The sequence below is a fragment of the Neolamprologus brichardi genome, chromosome 1 (assembly GCF_056152115.1).
Source record: "Neolamprologus brichardi isolate AB-2024 chromosome 1, ASM5615211v1, whole genome shotgun sequence".
NCBI lineage: Eukaryota > Metazoa > Chordata > Actinopteri > Cichliformes > Cichlidae > Neolamprologus > Neolamprologus brichardi.
The window spans coordinates 14,047,803-14,060,278 of NC_142104.1; the positions used below are offsets into that span (position 1 = coordinate 14,047,803).

A 12,476-nucleotide genomic window follows, 5' to 3' on the forward strand; every position below is an offset into this window, starting at 1 on the left:
ACTCTCATGAATGTGGTTTTCCCCAATGAACCACAATATATTTGTGTCATTAAATATTGCTGAATATGACTTTACATTTCTCCCTTCCCCTATGCAGTGCCTCTAACTTTCCACACTCATGATTATCTTACTTCATATTTACATTTTCCTGTAATGTTTTTTCCCCTCTTGTTCTGTCTCACTCTCTCAGGCTTCTCTGCAGAATGTCCAGTAAGGAGCGCCACCTTGAGTCCAGTTGTCCGTCCTCTTATATAAAGACTGAGCCGTCTAGTCCTGCCTCCCTGACTGATAGTCTAAACCATCACTCCCCTGGTGGCTCCAGCGACGCCTCAGGCTCATATTCGTCCACGATGAACGGTCACCCCAATGGCTTAGACTCCCCAAGCCTTTATGGCTCCAACGCAGGGCCCCTAGGACCTGCTGGTGGCCCTGGATCAAAGCGTTATGAGGACTGTTCATCAACCATTGGGGAAGATTCACAAATTAAGTGCGAGTACATGTTGAATTCCATGCCCAAGAGGTTGTGTCTCGTGTGCGGGGACATTGCGTCAGGTTACCACTATGGAGTGGCATCCTGCGAGGCCTGCAAGGCCTTCTTCAAACGCACCATCCAAGGTTGGCTTCTATTTTAACTTTGTATCTACAGTTGTCTCTGTTTCGCTTGTCTACATTTCACTCTACGTCTTGCTGTTTAAGCTCCACTATTTAGTTCAAAACTCTTGGTTTTGTTTTAATATTTTTATTAGTGGTTTAGTTCTTCCACCAGTTTTTTCATCAAAATCTGTGGTTGTGTATTGTTTAAGATTAGACTAGAATAGCTGCTTGTTTGCTTGTTTTTGTAAATCCATTTGACAGTATCTTAAAGACAGCAGTAAATAATATAAATAATATATATTAATCAAAGATAAGGAAACTTCTTAAAAATGTAAAGACGTTAGTAGGTTGGCTGCAGAGACAGCAAGGTCATATGTTTGAGGTAAGCATGATGCTCTCGATATTGACCTAAATGGTATCCTTAAAAAAGCTTTCACCTAAAAGTACCTAAAACCTTGATAAACGTAAAGTGAATATTTATACTATTTTTAATAAAAGGAACAGACTAATCGAATTACACACACACTCAGACATGCACACACACCTGAACTAAATTCAGGACATATGATGAAAGCCTCAGGCCAGATGTAAACCCAGATTTTTTATAAGGTACACGTCTCCCTCCTCCTCTGCTAAGTGAGCCACCAGGACACCCACATAGCCTATTTCCTCTTTCCCCTTCACCCATTCTTCCCATCACACACATTCACATTTATACATCTATCTAGGTACATAAACCAACCCCCAAAATCTACACCCACTTTTTAACCTCAACCTTGACCTTTTCTTCACGAACAGAATAATTTTGGAGCAGTGTTTGCATTCCCAGATCTAGCTGCTTATACATCACAGGAAGCGGTTTAGCCATAAGCTTGTTGTCTGTGCGATAACGTAGCATCAGAGTCGGGTCACGAGTCATGTCTAAAGATCAAGAGTTCAGGGGTTGAAGAGAGAAAGGATAGAGAATAATCCACATGATGAGAGGAGTGCCAGGAATGAAGCACAGTATACTGTACAGGACGATTAACAACTTGATTGATGATCTTTGTGTTGTGTTTTGTTTTGTTTTTTTAATTTCACAGTAGAAATTTGATGATAGATAGATAGATAAATAGCAGGCGGTAAACTTTTGAAAACCTTTGTGTTAGTGTTATAATCCTTCATGATTTGCTCAAGTTTTTTAAAAATAACTAACAGGCCCCATCTGTCAGCAGGACAGCCCACTTGTCAGTCAGTCTGCTACTGCAATAAGCACACTACTAGTCAGCCAGCCATCATCGATCCATTGAGTCAGTCAGTCAGTCAGTCATATCAGACAGGATTCATCTATCTGCCTTTCCATCCATCCACCTATCTGTCGCTGCTTTCTTTTGCCTCTGATAAGCAGCTTTCCTAGTAAAGCCCCAGAGACAGAGAGAGACAGGAAGATGTGAGGGGGTGGAAGTCCGACATTCACAAGATGGTCACCACTACCTGGAAATGACCTGTATGTGTTTATTATAGGATGAGATCAGGACACGGTGCAGCCCTGACAAATAGATTAGAGCACACGCGTGTGACGACAAAGGCAGAGACATACATACACACACCTAAACTCACAGAAGCTCAGTCAAACAAAGACATCAACACGCATATAGCCATGGAATATTTATGTGGATAGGTTTCACCCTTAATTCATCTGTCACTGCGGTGGTGTCAAATAGTTGATGAACTCATTTCATTTATTGGTTTGTTAAAGGTTAGGATAGAACGCAGCTACAGATTAAGTACAATATCCCAGATAACATATAGATAATGATGCTGTTTTGACTGGAAAACCTCATTTTAGTGTGACATTAAATAGCTTGAAAGCAATGACATGTCCCTTTCTCTTCTAGTTTCATTGTTTTTGTGTTTTTTATATATTTGCAACACACCATTTTCCTGTTGCAGATTGTTACACATTATAAAAAAGTGAAAATTAGAATCTGTGGGTAGAGTTGTTCTTGGGGGAAAATATGGAAAGCCATATTTAAAACATGCTCAATTATACATATTTAACAACACTTCTTGTTCAAACCTTAAAGGTTGAATAACTAACTACTTTAATTATTATTTTACTTTTTAAAATTGTAATGGTAATGTAATATTTTACCTTATTATTGTGCTATAGCACTACTGTTAATGATTTGTTGCAAACTGAGCTTTCTTGGATCCAGTGGACCAATTGGGTCATGATATTATCTTTGGCTACCACACACAGCAACTCATCCTCAGATACTGTGGATGTTCTGCTTCTGCGTGTGGGCTTCTGTTCATCCAAATGCAAGTTTATGTGCACGTCTGTGCACATATTCCTATGCATGGTTGTGTGTTAGTGTGTGCGTCCTGGCAGGAAAGCAGGGCCAGCCTCAGATGGGCAGCAGCAGACATATTGGTATGTTTCAACCCATTAGCCAATAAAACCGCAGGTAATCACCAAAAAAACACCTCCAGCTGGACAGGGAGGAGAGCATGGGGTGGGAGAGGAAAGGAGAAGAGCGGAGAGAAGAGGTACAGATAAAGAATAAGTTGAGACAAGGAATGAGAGAAAAGGAGGAAAGGGGAGGGTGGACTGGGCACATGGATGTAGGAAGGAATTAGGGGTATGTGCGTGCTGGCACGTTTGTGCATGTGTGTGTCGCAGCGTGGAGGAAGTGGCTCTGGCAGCTGCTGTTTCTGTGGCGTCAGTCCAGCGACACCTGACAACCTGCATCTATCACTCCCTTATTGAGAGAGGGGGATAAAGGGGAGTGAAGAGGAGGGCAAAGTATGGAAAAGGGAGGTATAGGGCAATGAAATGGAAAGAGAGAGCCAACAAGAGTGGAAAAAGAAAGGCGGTGGAGAGCACGAAAGAGCAAGATGAAAAAGGGGATAGTGATGTTCACACAAAGAGCAGTCAAAATGTGCAGTAAAAATGTCAGGTGGGAGACTAAAGAGAAATCGTTAGGGTAGTATTAAGTATTACCCATATTGACTTAAAGATGTTTATTCAGTAGTAGACACATTTCTCAATAGTTCAGGAGGCATAAATACATATTTGTGTTTTCTTTTTTTAAATGAATATTACAAAATCCATACTTTGTGCAGGAGTTGCATTGTGGTGAATTCAAATTTGACTGAGAACCCTTATCCATTTTTCAACTCTGCTCTGCCTTCTACCCATATTTTCTGTTCCTTATTCTATAAAAAGCCAAAGTGCCAAGGCAAAAGGTATATGAGAAATGGAGGTTATAGGTATCAGGCTAGGAGAGGCAAAAGAGATACAGCATAGGGGATGGCAAGCCAAAACACACAGTAACATTCACATTACATGATCGGTACAATAGTGATCAATTGTCATGCAGCAGGGTGGACATACCAACATCTCAAAAGAGATTGCAGGGGATTTAAGGCCCTCGTATATACCCCGTCATTCACATAAACACACACATACAAACTCACCTTTTTTACACAGGAGCCTCCAAGACCTTCTCTGATCTAAGCTTACTCCTGTGCACTGTAAGATACATAAAGAGAGAGATAAAGGCACACGTGCACAGAGAGGAGTGAAATTCTGTTATAAACCTTTCAAATGTAATTCCTGCCCTATACACCTACTCTGATGCATATGTGTCTGAGCGTGCAAAGGGATTCAGGATACAGTGCATGTTTATTTATCACATGAGATGTAACAGACACATTTGAATGTGTATGAATTAGACTGATGTAAACTACATTTTGCATAAATATGTGTATTACTAAAATCCACAGATTTTTTTTTCTAGGTATTGTTGCAGTCAGGTACTGTAATCTGAAGTCTCACAGATGTTTCTGTCTTGGCTGTCACTTTAATCAATAAATTATATGGGTTTTTGTTATTGCCTGTTAACACTTACCTTCACAGTAGCAATCAGCATGTGTAGCTGTTAACATTTTTCATCACAGTGAGGGTTTTAAATATTTATTCTTAATGCTGCCAGCTGTATAAGTGGCTCTTTGCTGCAGTTAACAATTTAGCAGCCCTTGCTAGTTTTCTTGAAATGGCAAGGCCCATTAATGCATTCAGATTCTGTTTCATTAGCACATTTAGCCTTAGTGTCCTTCTTAATTGCTGAATTATTCTACTCCTCATGTATCATCAGCATGTAAAGCTCGTGTATAAGCTAACTAGTCCCACATATAGTGTCCATTAGACTGTAAAGGTTCCCTCAGCATTTAGCATGTTTAGCCTTTACTTTAACTAACAAGGCCAATTAATGGGTGTCTTGTTACCCATTAAGAAGTGTTTGTGCATTTAGCGTTTTCCCAAGCTAACTAGCCCCTTAATCAGGCCAGTAATGAGAAAACATCCTCTCCACAGCAGCAGTCAATAGTAATCACTGTTTACTCTGTTTCAGTGGGAGATGTATTGGCTTGCTGGAATACTGTAGTTATCAGGTGGGCATTGGTGAAAGAGAAAGGGATATTTTTCTTTTCACATCCGAATGCAGGTCTTAATACTGATAAATAAACCTGAACATAGAAACAGGTTGGGCAATCTGTAACAATTCAAGCTGTTCCAACAAATCCATAACTATGTTTTCTTCTGAACTGGGAGTAAGTAAATAATTAAGTGGAGGAAATGAGCAGAAATGGACCTGCAAATAAGAAGACTAACAAGTGAGAAGGAAAAAAATGAGAGGAAAATGGCCACAGGAGCCAAAAAAGATGTTAAAATGTCTCGTTTAGACGTACAGTATATTTTAGTAAAATGAAAAAGATATAAAAGGTATAAAAAAATAAAAGATAGAACAATATACTACTATAATACCGTACGTATGAGAAAGAGTAAAGTACCCACAGAAGTGCTATTAGACTCACTCAGAGTGATGTTTCGGTTGGCCTCGGTTGTGAAGTTAATAGACTTAGGTTAATAATCTTGCTTTCAACACTGCATCCAAGTGTCACCGCCTGTCCTGCTGCTAAGTCACGCAATCTTAGTTGGCTTTATGGTCTCATGTAACGTAGACACATCACCTCTGTTAGTGCATACACAGATACACTTCTGTGTTTTTTAAACAACAATACAGGTGGTGTTCCTGGCAACCAATTTTGTAGTAAAATAAAACAAACATTTTGAATAATTAATTGAAAAAACATTTTAAAAATGGGCAAAATTTAGGACAGTTTAATAAACACTGGTAAACATTTGTCTCCTCGCCCATCTAAAAGCCACTCTAAACCTTATTTTTCAGTAATGAAATCACTTGGTGCTCTCTATAACACTGCACACATATGACAGCCTTCTTTCAAGTCTGTGCAGAACATGGTGATATATTCTTCCTGTCAACTGCTTATATGCCACTTTTATCTGACACAGCCTACATATATCAGTACACTTTCAGGTCAAAATACTGCAGGTCTGTCAAAGGTCAAGACAGAGGTAGCTCAATCCATCCATCCATCTATTTTCTTAACTGCTTATCCAGCAAGGGTCAAAGGGATGCTGGAGCATATCCCAGGTGCTACAGGGCAAGATGCAGGGTACAACCAGGATAGGTTGCCAGTCATAAGGCTAGAACAGAGAGGCAGACAACCACCTACATTCCCATCCAAACCTATGGATAAATGAAAATCGACATGAAGAGAATATGCAAAGTCCACACAAACCCTTCAAGAATGCCAAAACTGGGGGCATTTTTGCTCTGAGGTTCTGTCCATATTCATCACTTTATGATTTATTGTATTGCATACATGTGTCTGTGTGCTCTGTGTTTGTGCTGATGTGTCTATCTGAAATGAAACCTTTTTGTCTATCTTTCTCCAACATGTCTACGTGCCGCAGGCAACATTGAGTACAGCTGTCCAGCCACCAATGAGTGCGAGATCACCAAGAGGAGACGCAAGTCGTGCCAGGCCTGCCGCTTCATGAAGTGTCTGACTGTTGGCATGCTGAGGGAGGGTAAGGGAAAAGGTCTCTTCTTTATATTTTTCGGCTAAATGCGCTACATGTAGCATTTTAACGTCAATTAGGTATTCTGCATCTTAAGCAAATTTTCACATAACGTTGTATTAGCTTACTCATTTGTATGAACGTGTTGAACAACGCTACATGTAACTTCTACATGATAGTGTGTGTGTGTGTGTGTGTGTGTGTGTGTGTGTGTGTGTGTGTGTGTTTAGTTTTAACATCTAAATTCACAAGTTACACTCAGAAATGTATAAGGGCATGTACACACGCAGACCCATTAACCAACACTGTGTACATGGCTTTTAATTTTGGTTTGCTCAAATAAAGATACAAATTTCAGGTTAACTGCGACGCTCAGCAGTTGTTCAGTGGTGTTGAAAGGTAAAAAAAACACAAGCGGTATTATCTGCCCCCACACCACTTTGATTAAATACACTCACTCTCTCATTTTCACACTCCCATGTTGCCTTTTGCCTCTTTCTCTCCCTCTTGTCTGCCCACCTCTGACCTTTTTACTCCCACTGCACTTCCAACGATGAAAGGAGAGAGAGGAGTGGCGAGTGTTAAAGAGAAAGACTGGGAGAGAGAAAGAGGGATAGAGGAAGGGGGAAGGTGCGAGAAACCGAGGGGAGGAGATCGAGGAAGGGGTGGAGTGGGGAGAGAGATTGATTTATAGGAGCAGAGGAGAGGGACCAAGGGAGGATGAGAGGCAGGGGGAGGATGGTTGAATGAAGCAGAAAGCGTGTGAGAGAGAAAGAGTAGAAGAGAGGAGGGTCAAGGTTGTAATTGATGGGAGACCTGGCCTACGCCCCCTTCCCTACAGTGGTCAGGGAGCATGCCTGTGCCGACGCCTGCCAGCCCTTCCTCCATCCATTTCTGTCTTCATCTAGCCCTACTATTCTCCCGTTCATTATTACTGTACTCTTTCTGATGCTTTTTTTTAATGTCTTATAGCCATTGTCCTTCATGTTTTTGTGCATCTTGTCGGGACCATACCCGCTGCTTTTTATCAGTTCAGACATCATAATGTGAAACCGTTACAGTCTGAGGTAAACTGTTATAGAAAGAAAACAAAAACGTGACAGCACATTGAGCTTTCTATACACATTTTTTTTGAATTAATTTATATCTTGACGTACTGGAGATTTTAAAAAGTATAAAAATATAGCTGTACACATAATGAAATCTTGAAAGACAAGAACCTTGTCATTATTGTATAAACACCCCAAAGGAAGTGTGAAATTTAGGAAACTTTTCACTGTGAGCTTCAGAATTATCCAGAAGTTTCTTTTTAGTGTAGAAGCGCTCGACTCTGCCGCTCTCTTTCTTCCACTCGCACACACTCACAGAAGGAGACACACAAACACACACACTCCCAACAAGCTGCTGTCGTAGCGTTTGTTTTCCCAGTTGATCTGACGTAGGCAGAACCTATGTCTCATCTCCTGTTTTGTCTCGAGTATGTGTATGTGGCCACAAACACGCACACACACGTGTAATAGCATGTAGTATTGGCAGTTTCACCAGTCTCGCAGTTTACACAGCTGAGGCTGCATCCTCCTGCTTTACAAAGAAACCACATTTCCCTTGTCTAAAAAAAGTGGCACAAGGCAATTTATTTATATTAACATTTTGCTATTAATACAACAGTTTTAAGTAATTTTTTTTCATCTATAGTTTGTGTAAAAGTTGGAATCTAGGGAAAACAAAACCAGATGCGCTGATGTGCTCTTAAGTCTCGTAGATAACCACTTATTTTATTGTAAAGGAATGTGCTATATGTAGCCCAGGGATATTGTATCGGTGTTTTTCTGTCCCAAGCAGGGAAACAAATAGCTGCCTTTTGTTGCCTCTGCCTCCGTACTCTACACACATATATCATGCACACACACATCGGCCCACATATCTATACATCAACATGACAGACCACAGCCACCCCATTTGTTGTGCAATGTGTGAATTTAATACAAGGGTTTCTCGCTCTACATATGAATAAAGGTCATTTGGAAAATTGATACATCCATTTCCCCCTATTTCCATGTTTTAATTCCTTTTGAACCCTTGGGAAATTTGAAATGATCAACAGCTATATAAAAGAACTGAACATTTTCCTTCACCTTAGTTTTATTCTGCTGGAGGTGTTCTGTTAAAATATACAAATTATTGTCATTTTTAAAGAACTAGTAAATCTTGCTGATTTTCTCAAATTTTCCACTTTCCATTTTTTTCCCCTTGAATTTGGTCAAGATATTTAACGCATCATGAGCCATACTTTGTCTGGAAAAATTTACTGAAAGGACTTTAAAGACTTAAAATATTAACCATGCAATATCAGGAAAAAAGTTGTGCTTTCCTATTGCTAAACTATAAAAGAAAAGTTTTTTACTTTGTGAAACCTTGTGAATCTTTCAACCTTTATGTTATTTCTTGTTTTCCTTCCAAAAAAGGTGAGTTCATTAAAGAGTTTTCTAAATGATGCACATATTTAGGTCTAGTAAGTCTTCTCAGCATTTCAGAGCATCAAAATTAATTAAGATAATTGATCTACCCAGGTAAACATCTTAATAAATCGGACAATGGATCTATTTTATATACAAAAAACACTAATTTAGGAGCATTGCCTACCATATATCATACTGCCCTTCTGGCTGTAAGCAATGTTACTGCAAAATTGCATAGATATAAATGGTAAGTGGCTAGATCAGTTAGTATCAGGGCTAACTATGGTTGTCAGGGGCTAGCTCACGGTAGAAAGGTGAAGATAAAGTGGTAAGGGTGGAGTGGGCAGGAAAACATGGAGTAGTGTGTGTCTTTCTGTGTGTGTGGATACTGTAGTTTACCCCTAAGGGCAAGATCAGCCTCAAATTAGCTTTGTCGCCCTGGGAGACAGAGAGGGTGAGATGAAGAGCAAGTGAGGCAGCAAGGAAGTGCGTGTGTTTGTCGGAGACTGAGAAAGAAGGGGAGAATAGGGGCCAGAGGGTCAGTAAACCAACTCCGAGTTGAGTTCTTTCTTTACATGTTCTCTTAAACACACACCTGATCATGTGAATACACTCCCACTTGTCCGTGTAAAATATTGGATTTTCTCAGCCACCGCTGTGAGGACAAGAGGAGGCGAGGAGTAAGCGAGCAGGGGATAAACTGAAGGAAGGAACAAATACAGGGCACCCACCCACCAATATGTAGCAGCTAATTTCTGGAGCAAGGCAATTAAATGGCCTGGTTACATTATGAGAACTACCCCTCTGGCAATGGCTGTCTGTCCATTTTTAATGAGGTCATAATGATGCGTCAGCTGAAGACCAAAAGGTCATGAGGCGGGACTTAAATCTGCCTAGAGAGAGGGGAGTGGTAGTGAGAGAACAAGGGTGTGATTGCAGGTAAAAAAAAAATGTATAAAAATTAACATATTAAAATGAAAGAAGGTTGAAAGAGATTTTTAACAATCCCAGAAGGTTTTGTTTTATTTAAATGACAATTTAAAAAAAAAAGCAACAGTAATTACAATGTTGCTGTCAGTTCTTACCCTCCGTGCTCAAATGGCAAGGCAAGACAGACTTAATGCATTCAGTATCAGCAGTAATGCATAGAATGATCATGAACAGCAAAACACAGATCAGACATTTAAACATGAAACACTTTGGCAGAGACACACAACCCAGGAGCCAGCAATATTCAGTAGGCGTGCATACTGTACATATGCTCATACTGACAGATTTGCTCTCTTACAACAGCAGCTTTGATGATGCCACGTCTGATGAATCGTGGTTAAACAGACAGAATGTGTTGAATCCAAAACCAAAGCCTCCATTTCTATAATGCCATTAACGGCCAGCTGGATTCAGATGGTGGACTACTAGAGGGACAAGTCCACGGACTGCAAATATAAACCTTGGCATAATGCCCCACACATGCACATATATACACACACATTAACAATCTGTGCCAACTTTGGCCATGCTCCCCACGGCCCCTAAGACCTAATGAGGGAGATCGGGTGGAAGGCCCCAGTCTGTGAGGGTGTGTTTGGTGTGGGTATATGCAGCTGGTGTAGTGTGCATCATAACTCCCCTCACAGCTCAGTGATCTTGACTGCTGCTGTCCAATTTCATCACTCGACACTGCATGCATTTATACACACTGTGCTGAAAACAATTGGCTGATAAACATATAAAGATCATTTCTTTAAAAAAAAAAAAAAAAGACTCATTCCTTGAAAGATACGAGTTATTAAAGGTTAAAAAATGATGAAACGACCAGGAGCAGTTTAAGGGTCAGTGAATAAACAGGATCGTAGAAGAAGCTGGAAAAAAAACAATATAAAGGATGCAGAGAGTGGGTGATGGAGAGAGGGAATGAGACAAGAAGAGAGGGGAAACAAAGGAGGAGAGCGCCAGACAACTGGTGGCGTCTGGTGTTCCCCTTGGGAAACTTGTAGCTAAATCTGGCCCTGTAGCGTCTGTCCTGCATGAGTGTGTGCGAGTCCGTGTGTGTGCAAATGGCATCTAGTTGCATCCCAGCTAGAAAGGAGCGATAATGGAGATGGTGTGACGAGAGATCTGCCTAAGTGGTCCACTTTCTCTCACGTACACTTTCTTTTTGAGGAGAGGGGAAGAGAGGAGACCTTTGACCTTTGTCAAACCCTTCATTGGCATCATTTTTTTGCCTGATCCAAATAGTCAAAGTTTTGCCAGAACTAAAGACCTCTAATATTCTAAATAAATAATAATGATCAACTCTATGAAATGCCTTTTTTCTGGTCCTGGAGTTTAAACAAATCAAAAATGTCTTAATTTTCTGGATTTCTCAAATCCAAAAAATCAACATCAAATTATTCATTATAATCCATTTAGGAAATAATGTTTAATTGACATGATTAACGTGTAATCTTTAAGTGTGTTACATAAACACATTTAACACAAATTTTACAGTCTGTACATCGGAGTTAATCTCATCTGCAGTTCTTTAGCTAGTCGAGACCTCTTTTTTGGGTAGCAATGTCAGAGCTGCCCTTGACTGCAGCTCAGTCTAAACAGTCTATCAGAACTTCTTATAGCCCCTTTTTCCAGCATAGTCTAGAATTTCTTCTGAAATTTGTCAGGAAGCCCATCAACCTGAGATGAACCTCAAGTTCATCAAAAGAAATGGTGGTCCCCTGGAAAGCAGCAACCTGCCTAAAGCCTTCCGTCCATTATCCCAAGCCCTGTTACCCATATCTCCAAGCTTCCGCTGTATTCTTGTTGAGTTATGAGCATAAACATTTGTGAGTAAAAATGTCTTATCCGTTGAATGTAAAATCCCCGAGTGTTACTTTCACCACTTGGGTCCTACCCTACTCCACTTCACACATTGAAGCATTTATTAAAATGAAGAAAATAAAACTGCTACAGCCCACACTAAGATTGGTGCCATAACTAAGAAAATGCTGCCCCCTCAAACCAATTCCTCCTTCAGCTTCATTATCTAATACGCTGTGTTTCCTGTAAAGGATCATATCATTGTTTTTATTTCCACTAAGCTCGGCTGTTACTGCTCACCTTTCTCTATCCTTGCTCCCATTGATGTTTAATGTTCCCATTCTTAAAACCTTCATAACAAGCAGAAAGAAGAAAAAGAGGATAGTGAAATGCTTCCAACAGAACACCACTTTCTGTGATCAGGACTTTTTGCTGTACTTTTCCTCAATTTTTCCTCCTCAATTTAGTCACTATCTTTTTCAGATTTAACCTTTTTTTTTGGTTTGTTCAGCTGTACAACAGTATAACAAACCACTCTCCTTATCTTTGAAAGAGATTTAATAAATCAATCAACATCTGGAAAAAGTCTAGCTTTGACAGACTGTCTGCCAAAGATTTCATTGAAAAAGCAGTTGTATATGTATGTTGTTATGTATACATAACATTTCATACTGGCAAAGCTTTCATAAACTGGC

General features: G+C 40.0%; 1 protein-coding gene across 7 annotated transcripts in view; it reads left to right on the forward strand.

Moving 5' to 3' along the window:
* Positions 1 to 12,476, forward strand: part of esrrga (estrogen-related receptor gamma a) — a 156,839-nt gene that overhangs the window by 106,733 nt on the left and 37,630 nt on the right. For all 7 annotated transcript variants that reach the window (XM_035910948.2, XM_087834026.1, XM_087833853.1 and 4 more), the window contains 2 exons: positions 191 to 615; positions 6,419 to 6,535. In XM_035910948.2, the coding sequence (XP_035766841.2) occupies positions 191 to 615; positions 6,419 to 6,535 (542 nt within the window). The remainder of the gene's footprint in view (positions 1 to 190; positions 616 to 6,418; positions 6,536 to 12,476) is intronic.